This window comes from Lissotriton helveticus, chromosome 3_1 (genome assembly GCF_964261635.1).
Source record: "Lissotriton helveticus chromosome 3_1, aLisHel1.1, whole genome shotgun sequence".
NCBI lineage: Eukaryota > Metazoa > Chordata > Amphibia > Caudata > Salamandridae > Lissotriton > Lissotriton helveticus.
The window spans coordinates 1,879,544,522-1,879,567,853 of NC_136061.1; the positions used below are offsets into that span (position 1 = coordinate 1,879,544,522).

At 49.8% G+C, this 23,332-nt stretch overlaps 1 protein-coding gene across 1 annotated transcript in view; it reads right to left on the reverse strand.

Annotated features, from left to right (window-relative positions):
* Positions 1-23,332, reverse strand: part of LOC144823935 (sperm-specific sodium:proton exchanger-like) — a 5,382,759-nt gene that overhangs the window by 2,329,364 nt on the left and 3,030,063 nt on the right. Inside the window, exon 11 of the mRNA XM_078682869.1 lies at positions 81-203. Within this exon, the coding sequence (XP_078538995.1) occupies positions 81-203 (123 nt within the window). The remainder of the gene's footprint in view (positions 1-80; positions 204-23,332) is intronic.

Consider the following 23,332-nt stretch of genomic DNA (forward strand, 5'->3'; position numbering starts at 1 on the left):
ACTCGACTCAATGCTGCAAAAATTGTGAACCTCGCTGGCCATAAAGAATGCACCTAATTAATGGCACTTGGCAAACTTACTGCGACGGTTTTACTATTTCTTCTTTTACTCTAGTGTAAACCCAGGTTTCCACTCTTCGTCGAAGAGCTACAAATATTCCTTTATCTTCCCAACACTTTTTAACTTCATGTATATTCATAAACCTAAAATACAAAAATAACAAAAGAGTATCAAATTCAGCTGTCCAATACTGTTTTCTTTTCAGTTCTAAAACTGTTGTTAAAAGAGGCTGCCTAACACCTTTTGTAGTTGCCTTGTTGTTTTAAACTCATAAAGTGATACGATTTTATTTATATATATATATACATATACATATATGTGTATGTTTGTGAACACACATACATATATATGCACGACCATTCATATACACACACACCCTAGAGGTGTAAAGAGTGTGCTATCCTATTACCTTTTTTTAAAAAGTTTAAAACATATTTTAGTACATTTTGTTCAAGAACATATCAAACAACAAAACAGACATTATTCATTTTTATATGTAATTCATTAAATACTACCAAAATGATTATAATATAAACTGAGACTTACAGTGCAACTTTTTTGTGTTACATAGGGCCATATGTAGGTAAATGGCATTTACCGAATCGTAAATACCGAATTTTACCAATTCGGTATTTACAATTCGGTAAATGCCATGTAGGTAATTATTCTGTAACAATTACCGAATCGGTAAGAATCGGTAATTACCGATTTGGTAATTACAGAATCGGTATTTGCCATTGATTCCTATAGGCCTTGAAGCCCATAGGATTCAATAGCAAATACCGATTCGGTAATTAACGAATCGGTAAAATTACCGATTTTACAAGGGGGACAGGGTGTCACTTTGACACCCTGTTGCACCCCTGTTTCTGGCTTGTGTGCCATGTGACACACATACATGCCCTTAGGGCATGTACACAGGAATTCGTTATTTACCATGCCATCATATTTCATGGTAAATAACGAATTCCTAAGGGCCTGTGGCACTGTTTCCAGTGCCACCTACATCCCATATTACCGATTCTGTACATTTACCGAATCGGTAATTTACAGATTCTGTAAATTTACCGATTCGGTAAATATACATAATCGGTAATATTTTGGCTACCTACATCTGAAAATCAAAATACCGGTCGGTAACGGCCGAAATCGGCCGTTACCAACCGGTATTTGGCCACCTACATATGGCCCATAGTAAATTTGCTCATAGTTACTTCCTTTCTCCCACTATATTATCTCCAATGTGTTTTTCACATCTCTTTTTCATCTCCTGCCTCCTTTATCTCACTCTCTGTCTCTAATGCACCATATCACTGCCAATTCTGTGTAGATTCAGAAGAGAGTAAAATGTAATACTTGAAAACATCATAAGGGAGCAGGGTACACTACCCATGATCCCCTAGGTCTTCTCAGGGAGTACTTAAAGGATCTGTTTCTGCTTTCCTGACAAACTATAGTATGGATTCCATATACCACAATAACTTCTGTAACAACATGCTAGATATCTACATAAAAAAGGTGTACATTGAATTTAAAACTCTACATTGGTACCTACATGTTGGTACTTAAATCACCCACACAACACAACAATTCTATTCAGAGCTACCCTACCTCTAAGCACTTTCAATTATCATTTTACTGTTTCACTGAGTTTTCCCCATGTGTGTGTGTGTGGAGGATGGTGGGGTGTGTCTGTGAGGTGTGTATGTGTCTGGGGGGGTGAGGTGTATAGGTGTATGTAGGTGTATGGGGTATGTGGGTGTGGGTGGGGGCGTGGGGGTGTAAGGTGTGTGTGTGGGTGTGAGTGTGTGGGGTGTTTGAGTGTAGGTGGAGCTGTGGGTGTGTGAGGTGTGTGGGGGGGTGTGTGGGGGGTATGTGTGTAAGATATATGTGTATATGTGGGATGTGTGGGTGTGTCTGTGAGGTGTGTGTGTGTGTGTGGGGGGGGAGGTGTGTCTGTGGGATGTGTGGGGTGTGTCTGTGAGGTGTCTGTGTGTGCGTGTGTGTGTTGGGGGATGTTGAGGTGTGTGTATGAGTGTGGGTGTGTGGAATGTGTGGGTGTGGGTGTGGATGTGTAAGGTGTCAGTGTGGAGGTGTGGGGTGTTTAGGTGCGGGTGGAGGTGTGCGTGTGTGAGGTGTGTGTGGGGAGTGTGTGGGTGTGGGGGTGTGGGGTTGTGTGCGTGTGGGTGTGTGTGGGATGTACTTGTAGGTACCTAAAACAGCCACAGAACCCAAAAGCTCTTTTCGGAGCTACCCTACCTGTAATCACTCAAAATGATTAATTTAACACTAACTTTTTTCACTATTTTTCACCAAAGCACGCTCCCCGGTACGCTCCCCGGTGCGTGTACCGGGCGCTCCCCCCGCGAAAACCGTTTTTTTTTTTTTTTTTTTTACCCGAGGGACCCTTTTATGGCCCCCACATCAAACCTAGGGGGTCGGGGGGTCTACCCTGCCCCCTTTTGATTATTTCCCCCTTTGTTTTTACCACCTCTTGTGTCTCGATACTACCGAGACACAAGATGGTCGCCACTCGGACTGTTTCGAATGTTTACAGACACCCGAGAGCCAATCAGCTTTCCGTGCGCAAGTCGCGTGGCGCGCCCGGAGCGCTCCCCAGTGTGCGTACCGGGGCGCGGCTATAGATATATAAATTCTTTTGAACCTAAATTACTCAAAATCCTCTGGAGCACATATCTTGAGACATAGCAAAGGCACATCGGACTACCAGTCCCTACAATTTTGCCAAGTTTGGTGAAAATCCATTCAGCCGTTCGAGCTAAAAGTGCGACCGACCGCCCTATGGAAATTAACATGGGGAAAACACGTTTTAGGACCCCCCTTTTATCTCGGCCCCCGCTTGACAAATCCCCCCAAACTTTCAGGGAAGGAGCGGAGCGCCGCGAGGCAAAGTTAAGGAAAAGTTCAGGAAGATTCCTCAACCGGCGCCAAAGTTATTCCCAATAGAATGTTGCGATTTCCCTATGGAAAACAATCCTAACTATATATACATACTGGCTATCGCCAGTAGGTAATATATCTATATATATATATATATCCAACAAAAGCAGGTTAGCCCCAAAGTTGAAGTTAAACCACAAGAAGTTTAATCGGCATTTCAAAATTTGCATCCATTTCACAGCTTGCCAGCAGAGAAACACACAACTGCAGTCTTCGAAGATTAATGTCAGCCTGACGCGTTTCAGGATTTCCTCATCCTTTCATCAGAGGCAAAGTTCAGAGGATGTTAGCAGACAGTTTTAAACAGCGCACATTTGTAGATATTTTAAACACCTGCCTCAGTGGGCGTGTCCTTTCGCAAGGCCTTCTGGTCATTGCAGTGCGCCACATCTTCCCCTCGTGGGGCTGCCTCTAATACCTTCAATTTCGAACTGAAATAATGTTCCAAGTGGAGAGAAGTACCACACCAGGTGCCCTCCGCCTTGCTTTGTAGCTGTGGAATTTATGCCTCAGACAGCACCATCCTGCGTATGGCACTGCCCTCTTCATTCCTGGCTGCAAGCAAAATGATGAGCCTGCAAGGACCCGCTTCCAGGCGGTGGGCTTAACCTCCCGGCTGGGCATCAGCCATAAATACTTCCAACAAAAGCAGGTTAGCCCCAAAGTTGAAGTTAAACCACAAGAAGTTTAATCGGCATTTCAAAATTTGCATCCATTTCACAGCTTGCCAGCAGAGAAACACACAACTGCAGTCTTCGAAGATTAATGTCAGCCTGACGCGTTTCAGGATTTCCTCATCCTTTCATCAGAGGCAAAGTTCAGAGGATGTTAGCAGACAGTTTTAAACAGCGCACATTTGTAGATATTTTAAACACCTGCCTCAGTGGGCGTGTCCTTTCGCAAGGCCTTCTGGTCATTGCAGTGCGCCACATCTTCCCCTCGTGGGGCTGCCTCTAATACCTTCAATTTCGAACTGAAATAATGTTCCGAGTGGAGCCTGCAGTTGTGTGTTTCTCTGCTGGCAAGCTGTGAAATGGATGCAAATTTTGAAATGCCGATTAAACTTCTTGTGGTTTAACTTCAACTTTGGGGCTAACCTGCTTTTGTTGGAAGTATTTACGGCTGATGCCCAGCCGGGAGGTTAAGCCCACCGCCTGGAAGCGGGTCCTTGCAGGCTCATCATTTTGCTTGCAGCCAGGAATGAAGAGGGCAGTGCCATACGCAGGATGGTGCTGTCTGAGGCATAAATTCCACAGCTACAAAGCAAGGCGGAGGGCACCTGGTGTGGTACTTCTCTCCACTTGGAACATTATTTCAGTTCGAAATTGAAGGTATTAGAGGCAGCCCCACGAGGGGAAGATGTGGCGCACTGCAATGACCAGAAGGCCTTGCGAAAGGACACGCCCACTGAGGCAGGTGTTTAAAATATCTACAAATGTGCGCTGTTTAAAACTGTCTGCTAACATCCTCTGAACTTTGCCTCTGATGAAAGGATGAGGAAATCCTGAAACGCGTCAGGCTGACATTAATCTTCGAAGACTGCAGTTGTGTGTTTCTCTGCTGGCAAGCTGTGAAATGGATGCAAATTTTGAAATGCCGATTAAACTTCTTGTGGTTTAACTTCAACTTTGGGGCTAACCTGCTTTTGTTGGAAGTATTTACGGCTGATGCCCAGCCGGGAGGTTAAGCCCACCGCCTGGAAGCGGGTCCTTGCAGGCTCATCATTTTGCTTGCAGCCAGGAATGAAGAGGGCAGTGCCATACGCAGGATGGTGCTGTCTGAGGCATAAATTCCACAGCTACAAAGCAAGGCGGAGGGCACCTGGTGTGGTACTTCTCTCCACTTGGAACATTATTTCAGTTCGAAATTGAAGGTATTAGAGGCAGCCCCACGAGGGGAAGATGTGGCGCACTGCAATGACCAGAAGGCCTTGCGAAAGGACACGCCCACTGAGGCAGGTGTTTAAAATATCTACAAATGTGCGCTGTTTAAAACTGTCTGCTAACAGCCTCTGAACTTTGCCTCTGATGAAAGGATGAGGAAATCCTGAAACGCGTCAGGCTGACATTAATCTTCGAAGACTGCAGTTGTGTGTTTCTCTGCTGGCAAGCTGTGAAATGGATGCAAATTTTGAAATGCCGATTAAACTTCTTGTGGTTTAACTTCAACTTTGGGGCTAACCTGCTTTTGTTGGAAGTATTTACGGCTGATGCCCAGCCGGGAGGTTAAGCCCACCGCCTGGAAGTGGGTCCTTGCAGGCTCATCATTTTGCTTGCAGCCAGGAATGAAGAGGGCAGTGCCATACGCAGGATGGTGCTGTCTGAGGCATAAATTCCACAGCTACAAAGCAAGGCGGAGGGCACCTGGTGTGGTACTTCTCTCCACTTGGAACATTATTTCAGTTCAAAATTGAAGGTATTAGAGGCAGCCCCACGAGGGGAAGATGTGGCGCACTGCAATGACCAGAAGGCCTTGCGAAAGGACACGCCCACTGAGGCAGGTGTTTAAAATATCTACAAATGTGCGCTGTTTAAAACTGTCTGCTAACATCCTCTGAACTTTGCCTCTGATGAAAGGATGAGGAAATCCTGAAACGCGTCAGGCTGACATTAATCTTCGAAGACTGCAGTTGTGTGTTTCTCTGCTGGCAAGCTGTGAAATGGATGCAAATTTTGAAATGCCGATTAAACTTCTTGTGGTTTAACTTCAACTTTGGGGCTAACCTGCTTTTGTTGGAAGTATTTACGGCTGATGCCCAGCCGGGAGGTTAAGCCCACCGCCTGGAAGCGGGTCCTTGCAGGCTCATCATTTTGCTTGCAGCCAGGAATGAAGAGGGCAGTGCCATACGCAGGATGGTGCTGTCTGAGGCATAAATTCCACAGCTACAAAGCAAGGCGGAGGGCACCTGGTGTGGTACTTCTCTCCACTTGGAACATTATTTCAGTTCGAAATTGAAGGTATTAGAGGCAGCCCCACGAGGGGAAGATGTGGCGCACTGCAATGACCAGAAGGCCTTGCGAAAGGACACGCCCACTGAGGCAGGTGTTTAAAATATCTACAAATGTGCGCTGTTTAAAACTGTCTGCTAACATCCTCTGAACTTTGCCTCTGATGAAAGGATGAGGAAATCCTGAAACGCGTCAGGCTGACATTAATCTTCGAAGACTGCAGTTGTGTGTTTCTCTGCTGGCAAGCTGTGAAATGGATGCAAATTTTGAATGCCGATTAAACTTCTTGTGGTTTAACTTCAACTTTGGGGCTAACCTGCTTTTGTTGGAAGTATTTACGGCTGATGCCCAGCCGGGAGGTTAAGCCCACCGCCTGGAAGCGGGTCCTTGCAGGCTCATCATTTTGCTTGCAGCCAGGAATGAAGAGGGCAGTGCCATACGCAGGATGGTGCTGTCTGAGGCATAAATTCCACAGCCACAAAGCAAGGCGGAGGGCACCTGGTGTGGTACTTCTCTCCACTTGGAACATTATTTCAGTTCGAAATTGAAGGTATTAGAGGCAGCCCCACGAGGGGAAGATGTGGCGCACTGCAATGACCAGAAGGCCTTGCGAAAGGACACGCCCACTGAGGCAGGTGTTTAAAATATCTACAAATGTGCGCTGTTTAAAACTGTCTGCTAACATCCTCTGAACTTTGCCTCTGATGAAAGGATGAGGAAATCCTGAAACGCGTCAGGCTGACATTAATCTTCGAAGACTGCAGTTGTGTGTTTCTCTGCTGGCAAGCTGTGAAATGGATGCAAATTTTGAAATGCCGATTAAACTTCTTGTGGTTTAACTTCAACTTTGGGGCTAACCTGCTTTTGTTGGAAGTATTTACGGCTGATGCCCAGCCGGGAGGTTAAGCCCACCGCCTGGAAGCGGGACCTTGCAGGCTCATCATTTTGCTTGCAGCCAGGAATGAAGAGGGCAGTGCCATACGCAGGATGGTGCTGTCTGAGGCATAAATTCCACAGCTACAAAGCAAGGCGGAGGGCACCTGGTGTGGTACTTCTCTCCACTTGGAACATTATTTCAGTTCGAAATTGAAGGTATTAGAGGCAGCCCCACGAGGGGAAGATGTGGCGCACTGCAATGACCAGAAGGCCTTGCGAAAGGACACGCCCACTGAGGCAGGTGTTTAAAATATCTACAAATGTGCGCTGTTTAAAACTGTCTGCTAACATCCTCTGAACTTTGCCTCTGATGAAAGGATGAGGAAATCCTGAAACGCGTCAGGCTGACATTAATCTTCGAAGACTGCAGTTGTGTGTTTCTCTGCTGGCAAGCTGTGAAATGGATGCAAATTTTGAAATGCCGATTAAACTTCTTGTGGTTTAACTTCAACTTTGGGGCTAACCTGCTTTTGTTGGATATATATATATATATATATATATATATATATATATATATTATCTATATATATATATATACACCATGTACGTCAATTCCAGTGCGGATGATGCCACTTGGAGGTGAACAGCTCCATCTACCAGCACGTAGGAGTACTGCTCATACAAAATTTCAGGATCCAGTCTGATAAATGGAGGTTAATTCTGTGGTAATGAATCAGAGGCAGAGTTCTCTAACAGATTCAGGGCTGGGCTGGCTGTAGCGGGCACCGGGCGTTTCCCGGTGGGCTGCCAGGGTGGGGGCTGGTTTTGGGCCCCTGAGAGGCTGTTTTTGTTACCTGGTTCAATTTTGCAGCATAGCTAGAAATATTGGCCCACTGTAACAAAACTGGCCCTGGCAAACACTTTGGCCACACCCACCCCCTATCCCCCGGGGGCCTGCCGAGTAGTTTGCCAGTGCCGGATTTTGGTTCCCAGTCTGGCCACGATCAGATTGGCCTTTACAATAAAGAAAACTTACATGTAAAAAAGATGGTACTGCACCTACTGGTTGCGGATTTGATCAAGCCGTTCTGTTGAGCGAGGCGGAGCTGGTGAGGCGAGCAGGAGCAGGCAGGCACGGAGGCACAGAGACACAGGGACACGGAGGCGGACTGTTTGTGGCTTGTTTTTGGCTGTGCTTACGGCTTGCCAAGGAGCAGGAGTGAGCCGCGAGGAGCCACGGGCTGCGAGTTGTGACCTCCCGCGACCGCGAGTGCTTGCAGGCGCTCAAGCGGTGACCGCGGCGGCTGGTGGACGTGTCTCTTGGCTGATGATGGACGGGCACAGCCAGGGCCAGAAATGTGGGATCACCGATCATCAATAGACTCCCGTGAGTACCTGCGAGGCCGCTGGGGCTGGTCTGTGACTCACACTGGTTTTGCCGGTAGTGGTCGTGGTGCCTGCCCACCTTGCGCACTTGCTTGTCCCTCTGCCTGTTGAACTTGTGTTAAACCTCAGTGCTCTTTCAAAGAACTTCTAAAGGACTGTAAAAAAGTGCCCATTAAGTATCTGTCAAGCATCTGTGGAGCATTGCAGTTATGCCTCTACCCCCACTGTGTTATTAAGTTACTGAGCCTCCTAAGGCCCATTTGGAGCAGAAGAGAGCAGCAGATTCAATTGCGCGGGGGCCGCTACTTTGTGGTCCACAACTCGCTGTTACATCCTCTGGCAGTTTGGCCTCACTGCTCACTTAGGTCACTCCAGCCCGGGTCTTTTGATTGTACGTTTGTTCCTGTGGTTGGAAAGGAGAGGACGCTGAAGTAAGCAGGGAGCCAGAGGCAAGCGGCTATATACTAGGCTCACTGCATCTACTGCTTTCTCACTGCCCACTGCTCCCCAAAACGCTACAAGTGCAGCAAACCATAAATCTAAACTGCTGCAAGCACAGCAAACAGCAAACTTAATCTATCTCACATGCTTGTCCACCCAGACAACCGGAGCGTCCGGTGTATGGAAAGACTTGCCAAAGGGCTGCAAGGGCTGTAGGACTGTTAATTTAATTACAATCTCTGTGCCTTTAACCTTTAGGCAGACTTCACGCAAATTCATGAGGTCGGGAAGGACTAGGGAGACCCTTGCCTCAAAACCAAGGGGAAAAAAAGGGAAGAAACCAAACCCCAGTGAAAAAAACATCACTGAGCCAAACCTCATCACTACTGAGCAGGATCCGGCTGAGGACCAGGGTTACGGCAGCAGTAAAACTGCAAGTCACAAGCACAACACACTGCTACCAACCAAAGATTTACACAAAATTCAGCTTTTTCAAGGATGCGGGCTTAGCTATTTTTTCCAGCAACAAATCCTTGCATGGTCTGCAAACCCCATTGCTACCGGCATTACCACCCTCACAAATGCTAACATTTGTCACTAGCCCTACGCTTCCAGGCAAACCAATGGCATTACAGCACCAAGGCGAGACTTTGAACCACAGAAACCAGGGCAGTTTCCAGAGGACCCCGATTAAAAGAGAGAAGCCCCATGAATTAGTCCACGATCCGCCATTACCTCCGTCACAACCCACAGACAGATCGGAATTCAGCTGCCTGGGCAGCAGCCAGAGGATGCCATCGGCAGAATCTAAAGTGAATAAAATAGTCACCACATCGCTACAAATAGATGCCAAACCGGGAAACTGGCCCACCGAAAGGATTAAAGCCAAGCAGGAGCCCAGGGTTGAATTAAGGATAAAAGAAGAGGAACAAATTAGGGAAACAAATTTCAGCCCCTCGACAAGCATGCTGACCAGAAGCCACAGTACGCCACTCAAGACAAAAGATCTAACGACCAAAAGTTCACCATCAATCTCAGATCAGAATGGCTATGCCCAAAGTAGCATGCCTATCAAACTGGGAGGATCAGGGGCAGGCACTCAGGACCCAAGCCAGAAAGAAGATGGTAGCGCAATGGCGTCTTACCTAAATACACTTGAATGGGAAGACATGCTTGCAACTTACAACCCAGACCAGAAAGAGCACTCATCAAAACTCCTCACAGGAGTCTCCCCAGGCCATTAACCAGGCAGTTCACAACGAGAAAGAGCTCAGGAAAGAACAACAATCTGGTGCCCGGATTTCTCTCTTAAACACAATCCAACTAGCCATCGAAACATTGCAATACCAATCAGAAAAGATGGAGTTACAACTAACACTTCTGAATACATTGGCAGTCTTTACAGCCGGTATTGACAAAAAGCTGGGTAACCTGAACGGCTTAATAACGAGAGCACAAACAAATACCTATCTCATTTGCAACTGCACCCACTCGGCTCTCAACTGGTCTTATAAGCGATATAAAAAATTCAACAGCAGAAAATGCAACAAAAGATCTGGGCACCACCGAAAGTGAAGAGGGAACATCCAGCAGGAAAAACCCTTCTAAAGGGTCAAAGGACAACATTGAGGACCACAATGAGGAGATGGTACAGAGTGGAAATGGGAAACTGCAAAAACGTTCGCAGGCACTCAGAAAAAACACGCAACTAATGCTAGTGATGCAGGGCCAGCACATCAGGCAAACCTGGTACCAAATAATCTCGAACAACAGCAAAAACCAAACAGAAGAAGTACAGATCATGGTGAAATAAAGGACCAAGATTTGCCAACACGAGATAAAACAGGACAAAGTGAAAAACAAAATCTAGAAATACTGAAGATCCGTCCGTCTTTAAAAGTTGACAGTGGAAAGATCACCTAGGGGAAACACAGTCAAGAACTAAGGAGAGAACCAAGACTCCCATTTAATGAACCTGTACCTCTAGGGCAAGCAAGCGGACAGACACGCAACTCAGAGGCAACAAGCACACTTGAAAGCAAACAAATAACCCCTACTTCAAATCCCTACATAGGGGACAGAAGAAGAATGAATGGACCAACAATAAGGCCAAATCATGAAGTATCGCTAAGGGACACAGAAACTAGGAGCACACACACTACGATCAGACCAATGGGGAACCCACTGGAAACACGGCCACACAAAGAAAAACCATACAATGGACTAACGCCTACAACACACTTGCTACCAGTGAAACAACAAATACCAGAAAACAGACGTCAGTCAACAGAGGTCCTGGTTTTCCATCCCAAATATACGTCAAAGGGACAACAGGACTTGCTAAATTGTGGCAACATCCTCCGACTAATGAAGTCTATCCCAAAACTGGAGGGAATAAGTTAAAAGGATTTAGTTTCTGTAGAATTCTTACCCACAGTTAATCCCCAAAGCTCGCAGGCAACTAAGACAACTTGGACTTCAAGCAACATTGCAGACTCGATCTTAGCTGAACAGGAGCTTTTTAAGAATTGGGGCATCAGCATTGCTTCCTTTAAAAAAACAGCCTACCCTCTACTGTTAGACCTGGCACCTTGGCGTGAGTCTCCCTTCCACTTTTTGCTGACGTGCCTCAGATGTTTTGCTGGTGTTCGATGCTCAGTGCACTGCGCCACGGCCAATCCATGCCGCAGTGCCAGTGCTCCCAATGTAAATTATATGTGTAATTGATTTCCACGATTGGCTTATTTGGTTTACTGTCAATCCCCAGTAAAGTGCACGAGGAGTGCCGGGGCTTGTAGATACAAATGCTGCTAGTGGGCCTGCAGCGCTGGTTGCGCCACCCACAGAAGCGGCCTCGTAAGACATGACTCGGGTCCGCCATTGCAGACCCCGCGAACAGTCCTGTACTGTCACGCTGACTGCGCAAGTGCCCACACTTACCAGTCCCTGAACCTTCCCTAACTTCCATATCAGTCGCCCTATGGTAGGCCTACGGGCAGGGTGCATTGAAGCGTAAGGTAGGACAAGCCTAGAGTGTGGCATGTCCTCATAGTGAATTACTGCCCTTTTTGTTCTTCACTATGGAAGGGCTACCGGTTCTCTTAGGCCAAGATGAGCTGTCGGAGCTATTACACGCTATAGTCCCGACAGACTCAGGGAACACGGTAGCCTGTCGAGTTTAGTATGCCTGAACTCAGAATAATAAAATACTTCCTTTAGTAAGGTTTATTTTAATATCCTGGGTTTGCAAATGCTACTTTTAGAAAGATAGCCTTTGCGCGCCTAACTATTTAGCCCGCCTCTGCCAGGATGTGTATCTGTTGTCTGGGTTTGTGTGAGTGACAGGGCTGGGAGATTCCCGGGGACAGTTGGGACCCCCAGGTGGTGAATAGGGTGCTTACGCCAGGATGGGTGGGCGGAGTAGTCCTTGACTCTGAGTAGGGTTGTGCTCCACCACCACATGCTGGCTCCACCTCCTGCGGAGCGTCTGATGTCTCTGACCGCACTCTGAAAGAAGACGGCAGCTTCCTGTAAACAGAGTAATCCTGAACCGGGTTGAACTAGGCTCAGGCCCCCTGGTCTGCAAAGACAAACGAATCACAGTATAAATATAGGAGCTCCGCTCCTTACAAATCAGATCCAGTTTTGACCACGACAACCCTCTGCCTGACTAGAAGGGCCAAGAGAAGCTGAAGGACGGAAACCGGTCTGAATCCTGTAAGACTGGCCTGCAGTGGTGCCTTGCTGAGAACGGAGAGGAAAGGACCAGAAAGGACTTTGTAGACTTGTGCCTGAAATGATCTCCAAGGGCTTGATCGAGAGCTTGCCCCCTGAACGAAACCCCAGGACCATTGGGTTCTAGCTGCTTGTGCCCGTCTGCTGTTGGGCCTTAGTTCTTATTCCCTCGCCGGAGTTGTGACTCGGGTGCCTTCGCCCCCTCCCAGGTCGTGACAGCTCGGAGCCTGGTCGCCCCGCCGTAGAGAGCCCGCTCATCCCTGAGTCGCTCTCCGCTTCAGTGCCGGGCCGCCTGCTCTCCTGCCACCTCGCCGCTAACGGAGCGCGTTGTGCACCTCTCATCTTCTCTAGCCGGAATCTGCACGGAGCGCATTTCATTGCCTCGGACGGTCCGTACATCGTAACCTACCCGACTGTCTTGCTTTGCCCTCCTGCATACCAAGACCCATGCTGCACCTCAAGAAAGGCCTCCCCGTACCGTGGTACCGGAAGCCTAGTGTTGCACCTGTCTGCCGTAAAACGTGACGCCCCTCACAGATCCATGAGTACCACCCGGCGTGCTAAGAAGTAGTACGTCCCGCAGGCCTGAACGGCGCCTCACCCCGTGAGCTGCATCGACCCCAGATCGCCACAATCCTCCACAGTCCTGCTCCTCCACCTCGCACCTCGATAGGGACCTGAGCCGGAGAGATCCTCTGGAGAACCGTCGGCCTCGTTCGGAGTCCACCCTCACCAGCCGCGCCTGAAACGCCTCGGACTTCCACAAGCAAGGTACACTTGAACTCCGTCCCGAGTTCACATCGGATCCAGGGTCCGCAACGTTCTTATTTCCCTTCCATCGTACCTTGCTGAACAACGAACATTCAAAGACTAAATCTTGCCTATTATAATCTGGTGGCCTCGAATCGTTAAACGTTAAATGGCCTTGTGATAATCCTGCTTGAATCTATCTTTTATATAAAGTATACGTATTTTTGATACAACTACACGACTGGTGTCCATTTGTAGTGGGTCAGTGGGTTTACTGTGTGTGATCATAAATGCTTAACTTACTATCGCCCTGAGGATTAGCCTTGTCTGCTCGCGCCACACTACCTAGAGGGTGAGCAGGGGTTATTCGAAAGAGTAGTTCCCTTGCCCTGACGTGGAGCTGAGGGACCCTGATTGTCACAAGTGCATACCTGTGCCAACCGGAGACCTCCGGTTCCAACATTGGTACCAGCGGTGAGGATTTTGGATTTGCATTTATGATTTCTATACAGTAAATTACTGATCACCACGTAGTGAGAGCAGACCAAATAACGAGCCACAGATTACGTCCTTGCTGAGAGATCTCCAATCTCTAAACATGCCTGGTTCACTCCCCGTGAGAGCACTCTCTGTTATCTCTGGAATCGACGAAGTTGACTGGGAAGGGCTTGAGCAGATGAAGCTTGATCAGTTGAAAGCCCTGTGCGAAAAGTTCTGAGTCTCCCAAGCGGGCTGCAAAACCAGAGCCCAGCGCATCAAGGCACTAACAGCTTGGAAGGAGTCGAGAGAGCCAGAAAATCAGGTGGTAGTGGATCCACCCGAGAGCCTTATCCAAGTGCCGGGAGGTCTGTCGTCAGAAGAGCTGGCGGACAGGGCCGCAACCAGAGCGCATGAAGTGGAGATGGCCAGATTAAAAGGACAGATGGCAATGGAAGAAAACGGCTCCAGCTGGAGCATGAGATACGACTAAAAGAATTGGAGCTGAAAGCAAAGAGCTTGGACGCAGCTCCTGGTGGCAGCACAACGCCAGCCCAGGCAGAGTCAAGGGTCTACGTACCGAAGGATGTGGTGAAGGAGTATTATAAGGGGGATGACATAGGGCAGTGGTTCCGGGCCTACGAGGTAGCCATGTCCTCCCACCGGGTCCCTGAGAAAGACTGGGGAGCGGGGTTGTGGGGACGGTTCTTGACCGAGGGGCGGGATACCCTGCTAGATCTTCCTTCTGAAGAGTCCAACTCCTACCCGCACATGAAAGATGCCCTGATGAATCGATTTGGGTTAACTCCTGAAATGTACCGACAGCAGTTTAGGAAGTGTGTGAAGATTTAAGGGGGTACGTATGTGGAGTATGTGACCTTTTTCTGCAGAACGCTGGATGGTTGGGTGAACGGCAGTAAAGTAACTGATTTTCAAGGGCTGCTTGATTTAATGGCATGGGAGCACTTGTCGGATAATTGTTTTCCTGAGTTACACCAGCACCTGATCGATAGCAAGCTGTCCAACCCGAGGAAGCTTGCTGAGGAAGCGGACCGCTGGCTCAGCACCAGGGTCCACAAAGGTCCAGTGGGAGACTCAGCCAAAGGTGGGCAGGGTCCCCAGCAGAAGAGTGGGGGGGGACAGGGGAAAACAGAAAGGGTTCCACAAAGGCCCCCAAAGTAATCCCCAAGGGAACCAAGGGAAAGGTTCTCAGCCTCCTCCACCCCCGAAATCAACCGGGGCCCGACAGGTAAACCTGTTCAAAGAGGGCCCATCACCTGTTTTAGGTGTGGGGACCTGGGTCACGTTGCCTCTGACCCTAAGTGTCGCTTATTTGCAAAACCCGCACCCACTGGTGCTCCACCCCGGCAACTAGCTAATGTTAACTTTGGGGAGGAAGTAACCGTCCAAATGGGTGGGGATCCCGTTCAAATGACCCTGGTCTCGCTAGGAGACAGTGAGATGGTCCCCGAATACTACCTGCCCAGTAACACTAAAAAATATGCGCAGGTAGTGACCATCAATGGTAAGAAGGCGGAGGCTCTTCGAGATACAGGAGCCAGTGTGACTGCAGTGAGGCAGCACCTGGTGTCTCAGGAGCAGGTGGTATAGCACGCCTACTGTAGGGTTGTCAATGCTGACAATTCTGAGAGCCAATGTCCGATGGCTCAGGTTCCCTTTGAGTGGTGGGGGTCTCTGGTACTCTGCAAGTCACTGTGAGGACCTCCATGCCTGTAGATTGTCTGCTAGGGTACGATTTGGAGAACTCCCCTTGGGAAAAGGTGGAGAAAACGACTCATCTGCGGATGGTGGGTCTACCCGACTGGGCGTGCGTGACCACACAGTCAATGGCAGCCAGTAGGGGTGTCGAAGAAATCCTGGAGCCTGAAGGAGAGGCCCAGGAACCGGCCGTAGAGAGAAGGCGCAGGAGGCGCGGACAGCCGGCTCCCGAAGTTCCCACGGCCCAGGAGGAAGCAGACCTCGAGGGGGATGCCCTGGAGCCTACCGGGGAACAGATCGCCGAACTGGGAGACCTGCCTGAGCTGACCCATTGGCAGCAGGAGGGGGGTCCTTCCAAGGAGGAATTCTGCAAGGAGCAGAGAGAGTGCCCTTCTCTCGTAGGGATGCTGCAGCAGGCTGCAGACCAGGCCAATGGTGTTCAGTCCGGGAAACACTTGGTCTACTGGGAGAACGATCTCCTGTATTCAGAACCTAAGGCTGCTGAACCTGGGTCAGCCCGTGTGCTGGTGGTACCCCAGAAGTTCAGAGCCTTCCTACTGGGTTTGGCTCACGATGTGCCGCTAGCAGGACATCTGGGGATGGACAAGATCTATGACAGGCTTGTCACCCACTTTTACTGGCCCCAGAGGCACAGGAGCTCAGATGCTCACTGTAGGACATGCCTGACTTGCCAAGCCAGTGGTAAGTGTGGAGGGAAGAACAAGGCTCCCCTCCAACCATTCCCCGTCATCAGTACCCCATTCCAACGAGTGGGAATTGACATTGTGGGGCCTCTGGACCCCAAGACAGCCATGGGCAACAGGTTCATCCTGGTCTTGGTGGACCATGTCACCCGGTACCCTGAAGCCATCCCTCTGAGGACAGTGACGGCCCCCGTGGTGGGACGAGCGCTGATGGGAATTTTCTCTCGGGTAGGATTCCCTCTAGAGGTGGTGTCTGACAGAGGTACCAACTTCATATCGAAATATATGAAGTCCCTTTGGCAAGAATGTGATGTAACGTACAAGTTCACCACCACTTACCATCCCCAAGGAAACGGGTTGGTTGAAAGATTCAACCGAACCTTGAAAGGCATGATCATCGGCCTAGAAGGACCGATGAGGCGTAAGTGGGACATCCTCTTGCCATGCCTACCGTTTGCGTACCGAGAGGTGCTACAGAAGTCGCTCGGGTTCAGTCCCTTCGAGCTTCGGTACAGTCACCCGGTCCGAGAACCTCTGAGTCTGGTTCGGGAAGGCTGGGAGCAATCTCCCAGGAAACTTCTCCAGAATGTATATAGTTACATGCTGGCCTTCCGAAACCAGACCAGGCGATTCAGGAAACTTGCCGAGGCAAACCTGGAAGCCAGCCAGGAGGAGATGAAGCGGTGGTACGACCAGAATGCCACTCTGGTGGAGCTTCAACCTGGACAAAAGGTGTGGGTCTTGGCCCCAGTGGAGCCCTGTGCACTTCAGGATAAGAGGACGGGTCCATTTGAGGTTGTGGAGCGCAAGAGTCCTGTCACCTACCTGGTGAACTTGCAAACTCCCAGGAACCCTTTGAGGGTCCTACATGTTAACCGCCTTAAGCCCCACTTGGAGAGGTCCGAAGTGGGCATGCTGTTGGCAACCGATGATGGAATGGAGGAAGAGACCGAGCCTCTTCCGGACCTCTTGGTGGCCTCCGAGCGAGACGGGTCAGTGGATGGACTTAACCTCTCACCCTCCCTGACCCCTGAGCAGCAGAGTGATTGCCGCCAGCTGCTGGGGCAATTCTCTGACTTGTTCTCCCTGGTTCTGGGTGTCACAGATTGGTGCGTCCATGATGTGGACACGGGAGACAGCTTGCCGGTGAAGCACAAGGCTTACCGTGTGACTGACAGGGTACGAGCCTGCATCAAGGAGGAAGTCTCGAAGATGTATGCTCTTGGGGTGATTGAGTCCTCCAGCAGTCCTTGGGCCAGCCCAGTGGTCTTGGTCCCGAAGGCTGCGACGCCGGGAGCCAGACCAGAACTACGGTTCTGTGTGGACTATCGAGGACTCAATTCGGTCACGAAGACTGACGCGCACCCCATCCCCAGAGCTGATGAGCTCATCGATCGGTTGGGGGCTGCCCGGTACCTCAGTACGTTTGACTTAACGTCTGGGTACTGGCAGATCGCCTTAACTGACGGGGCCAAGGAGAGGTCCGCGTTTTCAACCCCAGATGGGCACTACTAATTCCGGGTTATGCCCTTCGGGATGAAAAACGCTCCTGCCACCTTCCAGAGGTTGGTCAACCGGGTGTTGGTTGGACTGGATGCGTTCAGTGCCGCCTACCTGGACGACATCGCAGTGTTCAGCAGTACTTGGGAAGAACACTTGCGACACCTGTGGGAAGTGTTGCGGGATCTGCGCAAGGCAGGCCTCATGATCAAGGCAAGCAAGTGTCAGATCGGGCAGGGTTCGGTGGTGTATTTGGGACACCAAGTTGGGAGCGGCCAGGTGGCGCCCCTTCAACCCAAAATTCAGACCATCCTGGCTTGGGAAGCCCCCAAGACCCAAACGGAGGTGAGGGCCTTCCTCGGACTCACCGGGTATTACAGGAGGTTCGTCAAGGGATACGGCACCATCGTTGCCCCCTTGACAGAGCTGACTTCGAAGAAGCAGCCCCGGAAAGTGATCTGGACTGACGCCTGTCAGGTAGCATTCGACACCCTGAAGACGGCCATGTGCACGGCGCCCGTGCTCCTGGCTCCTGATTTCTCCAAAGAGTTCTTAGTGCAGACAGACGCTTCAGAGCATGGGATTGGGGCTGTCCTCTCACAGACGACTGAGGAGGGCTGGGATCACCCTGTGGCCTTCATCAGTCGGAGGTTACTTCCACGGGAACAGAAGTGGAGTGCGATTGAGCGAGAAACTTTTGCTGTGGTCTGGGCCCTGAAAAAGCTAAGACCCTACTTGTTTGGCTCTCACTTCCGAGTTCATACGGACCACAGGCCCCTCTGATGGTTGATGCAAATAAGGGGTGAGAACGCGAAACTGTTGAGGTGGTCCATTTCTCTACAGAGTATGGACTTTACGGTGAACACCGCCCTGGCATAGACCACGCCAATGCTGACGGTCTGTCAAGGTTTTTCCGCCTCTCGGATGAGAAACTCCCTGGGCAAAGGTAGTTCTCCCCACATTTCAGCTGGAGGGGACACGTGTTAGACCTGGCACCTTGGCGTGAGTCTCCCTTCCACTTTTTGCTGACGTGCCTCAGATGTTTTGCTGGTGTTCGATGCTCAGGGCACTGCGCCACGGCCAATCCGTGCCGCAGTGCCAATGCTCCCAATGTAAAGTATATGTGTAATTGATTTCCACGATTGGCTTATTTGGTTTACTGTCAGTCCCCAGTAAAGTGCACGAGGAGCGCCGGGGCTTGTAGATACAAATGCTGCTAGTGGGCCTGCAGCGCTGGTTGCGCCACCCACAGAAGCGCCTCGTAAGACATGACTCGGGTCCGCCATTGCAGACCCCGCGTACAGTCCCGTACTGTCACGCTGACTGCGCAAGTGCCCACACTTACCAGTCCCTGAACCTTCCCTAACCTCCATATCAGTCGCCCCTATGGTAGGCCTACGGGCAGGGTGCTACTTTTAGAAAGATAGCCTTTGCGTGCGTAACTATTTAGCCCGCCTCTGCCAGGATGTGTATCTGTTGTCTGGGTTTGTGTGAGTGACAGGGCTGGGAGATTCCCGGGGACAGTTACGCCAGGATGGGTGGGCGGAGTAGTCCTTGACTCTGAGTAGGGTTGTGCTCCACCACCACATGCTGGCTCCACCTCCTGCGGAGCGTCTGATGTCTCTGACCGCACTCTGAAAGAAGACGGCAGCTTCCTGTAAACAGAGTAATCCTGAACCGGGTTGAACTAGGCTCAGGCCCCCTGGTCTGCAAAGACAAACGAATCACAGTATAAATATAGGAGCTCCGCTCCTTACAAATCAGATCCAGTTTTGACCACGACAACCCTCTGCCTGACTAGAAGGGCCAAGAGAAGCTGAAGGACGGAAACCGGTCTGAATCCTGTAAGACTGGCCTGCAGTGGTGCCTTGCTGAGAACGGAGAGGAAAGGACCAGAAAGGACTTTGTAGACTTGTGCCTGAAATGATCTCCAAGGGCTTGATCGAGAGCTTGCCCCCTGAACGAAACCCCAGGACCATTGGGTTCTAGCTGCTTGTGCCCGTCTGCTGTTGGGCCTTAGTTCTTATTCCCTCGCCGGAGTTGTGACTCGGGTGCCTTCGCCCCCTCCCAGGTCGTGACAGCTCGGAGCCTGGTCGCCCCGCCGTAGAGAGCCCGCTCATCCCTGAGTCGCTCTCCGCTTCAGTGCCGGGCCGCCTGCTCTCCTGCCACCTCGCCGCTAACGGAGCGCGTTGTGCACCTCTCATCTTCTCTAGCCGGAATCTGCACGGAGCGCATTTCATTGCCTCGGACGGTCCGTACATCGTAACCTACCCGACTGTCTTGCTTTGCCCTCCTGCATACCAAGACCCATGCTGCACCTCAAGAAAGGCCTCCCCGTACCGTGGTACCGGAAGCCTAGTGTTGCACCTGTCTGCCGTAAAACGTGACGCCCCTCACAGATCCATGAGTACCACCCGGCGTGCTAAGAAGTAGTACGTCCCGCAGGCCTGAACGGCGCCTCACCCCGTGAGCTGCATCGACCCCAGATCGCCACAATCCTCCACAGTCCTGCTCCTCCACCTCGCACCTCGATAGGGACCTGAGCCGGAGAGATCCTCTGGAGAACCGTCGGCCTCGTTCGGAGTCCACCCTCACCAGCCGCGCCTGAAACGCCTCGGACTTCCACAAGCAAGGTACACTTGAACTCCGTCCCGAGTTGACATCGGATCCAGGGTCCGCAACGTTCTTATTTCCCTGTCATCGTACCTTGCTGAACAACGAACATTCAAAGACTAAATCTTGCCTATTATAATCTGGTGGCCTCGAATGGTTAAACGTTAAATGGTCTTGTGATAATCCTGCTTGAATCTATCTTATATATAAAGTATACGTATTTTTGATACAACTACACGACTGGTGTCCATTTGTGGTGGGTCAGTGGGTTTACTGTGTGTGATCATAAATGCTTAACTTACTATCGCCCTGAGGATTAGCCTTGTCTGCTCGCGCCACACTACCTAGAGGGTGAGCAGGGGTTATTCGAAGGAGTAGTTCCCTTGCCCTGACGTGGAGATGAGGGACCCTGCTTGTCACAAGTGCATACCTGTGCCAACCAGAGGCCTCCGGTTCCAACATCTACCATTTCTGCGATACAAAAGGGGATGATGGACGGAGCGTTTGAGCTAATCAAACACTCACCCCCGGTCAAATGATCTGGGTTTAATCCATCACCATTCTTTAGCCCACTCAGCCACCCCATTTCAGACATGACCATAAGCAAATCAGTCTGAACCTGTGCCTCATGGTAACAGTCCAGCCCGAACTGGAAAGCCATGTCTTCCATGGACCGGAAACAAGCATCCTGGGACCGGTTTCGGATTCATAATCCTCATCAGCCAGGCTATCTTGAATCCAGTGGCCAAGTGAGCAAGGGACTAACGTCTGATTATACCCTGCCACACTTAGGGCGAACAAAGCGATACAAAAGGGGATGATGGACGGAGCGTTTGAGCAAATCAAACACTCACCCCCAGTCAACTGATCTGGGTTTAATCCATCACCATTCTTTAGCCCACTCAGCCAACCCATTTCAAACATGGCCATATGCAAATCAGTCTGACCCTGTGCCTAATGGGAACAGTCCAGCCCGAACTGCCAAGCCATGTATTCCATGGACCGGAAACAAGCATCCTGGGACCGGTTTCGGATTCATAATCCTCATCAGCCAGGCTATCTTGAATCCAGTGGCCAAGTGAGCAAGGGACTCACGTCTGAGCATACCCTGCCACACTTAGGGCGAACAAAGCGATACAAAAGGGGATGATGGACGGAGCGTTTGAGCAAATCAAACACTCACCCCCAGTCAACTGATCTGGGTTTAATCCATCACCATTCTTTAGCCCACTCAGCCACCCCATTTCAGACATGGCCATATGCAAATCAGTCTGATCCTGTGCCTCATGGGAACAGTCCAGCCCGAACTGCCAAGCCATGTCTTCCATGGACCGGAAACAAGCATCCTGGGACTGGTTTCGGATTCATAATCCTCATCAGCCAGGCTATCTTGAATCCAGTGGCCAAGTGAGCAAGGGACTCAAGTCTGAGCATACCCTGCCACACTTAGGGCGAACAAAGCGATACAAAAGGGGATGATGGACGGAGGGTTTGAGCAAATCAAACACTCACCCCCAGTCAACTGATCTGGGTTTAATCCATCACCATTCTTTAGCCCACTCAGCCACCCCATTTCAGACATGGCCATATGCAAATCAGTCTGACCCTGTGCCTCATGGGAACAGTCAAGCCCGAACTGCCAAGCCATGTCTTCCATGGACCGGAAACAAGCATCCTGGGACCTGTTTCGGATTCATAATCCTCATCAGCCAGGTTATCTTGAATCCAGTGGCCAAGTGAGCAAGGGACTCACGTCTGAGCATACCCTGCCACACTTAGGGCGAACAAAGCGATACAAATTCTGAGCATGACGAGCTCAGCATTAAAGACACATCAGACACACTCTATCGCGTACTGAGAGGCGTACGGGGAAGTTCACCAAAAAGGAGCATAAGTAGCCTATGGAACCGACCAGATTTATGGTCAAATGCAGAAGCGGAGTCATATCAAGGCCCAACAAGGGAAGCACTGCCTCGCACCATCATCATATGCTCCGAGGAGAACTGACGCTACTTACAAGAGTTTGTAGTGGGCGAAGGGAACCAACCCAAGGCCTATGCTCTTGGAAAATTAACGCATTACGTACAAAAATAGACGATCCAGATTTTCTGCACTATGTCTCCCTTTTTGACATAATAATGCTCCAAGAAACTTGGCTCAAGGACCCCCAGCACATCAAGGGCTACACATGTTTTGTCACACTAGCCTCAAGGACAAGTAGGTTCGGCCATCACTCAGGTGGATTGGCTACCTATGTCTCCACTACAACAATAGCGTCAGTGACTCTTATGGACTCAACTTCAAATACAACACTAGCAGTTAAAATAAGCATTGTCCTTGAGGAAAAAAAGAAGTGGAGGTATGTATAATCAATTTATATGTACATCCAAACAATAAAGCTAAAGATTCAACCAAAATCACTAATCAACTGGCCGAGTATGTTACCCAGATGGAAAATCCACTCTTCCTTCTGACAGGGGACCTGAATCAAGATCTTATTGGCTCGGCGGAAAGGGAGGAGGTACTGGCTTTAAACAGAATGTACAATATACCACCACAAAGCGTCCTACTAGACAGGAAAAAACATAGCAATAGTCGCTTTCTCAATGACTTAAAACACCAAAACTTTTGGGCACTAAATGGAAGATTTCCGGCAGACTCTCCTCCAGTCAACTCCTTTTACTCAACCACAACGAGCTCTATTCTAGACTACAGCTTCGCAAGCCTTGCGCTGTTCCCTCACATCTCCCAGCCTCCAGGAATGTCATATAATAGCAAACATGCCAACCTTAATTAGGCCTGATACAACTATTGTGCCAATCCACTCCTTGATTCAAAAAAGGATCAAATGCACGACTACCAATACGAACCTTCAGGCCGAAGCTGCACTTCAACTTTTCGATATCGAAGCATTGACTACAGCCGGCCACATTATTTATTGGGCTCACTTCACTGCAATGCTGCTAAAAAAGCTTGAAGCTACTTCCCTCTCAAAAGACAACCTTCGCAAAGAGGGTAGCAAAACAATTTAAGGAAAGAACAGAGAGTACAATTAAGGAATCTTAACATATAAGTCAAATTCGACCCTACGCAAGCTGAGAAAAGCCCCTGGAAACATCAGCTTACGAGTATTTTCGAAACACCAAAGGGCAGCGCTCAAAT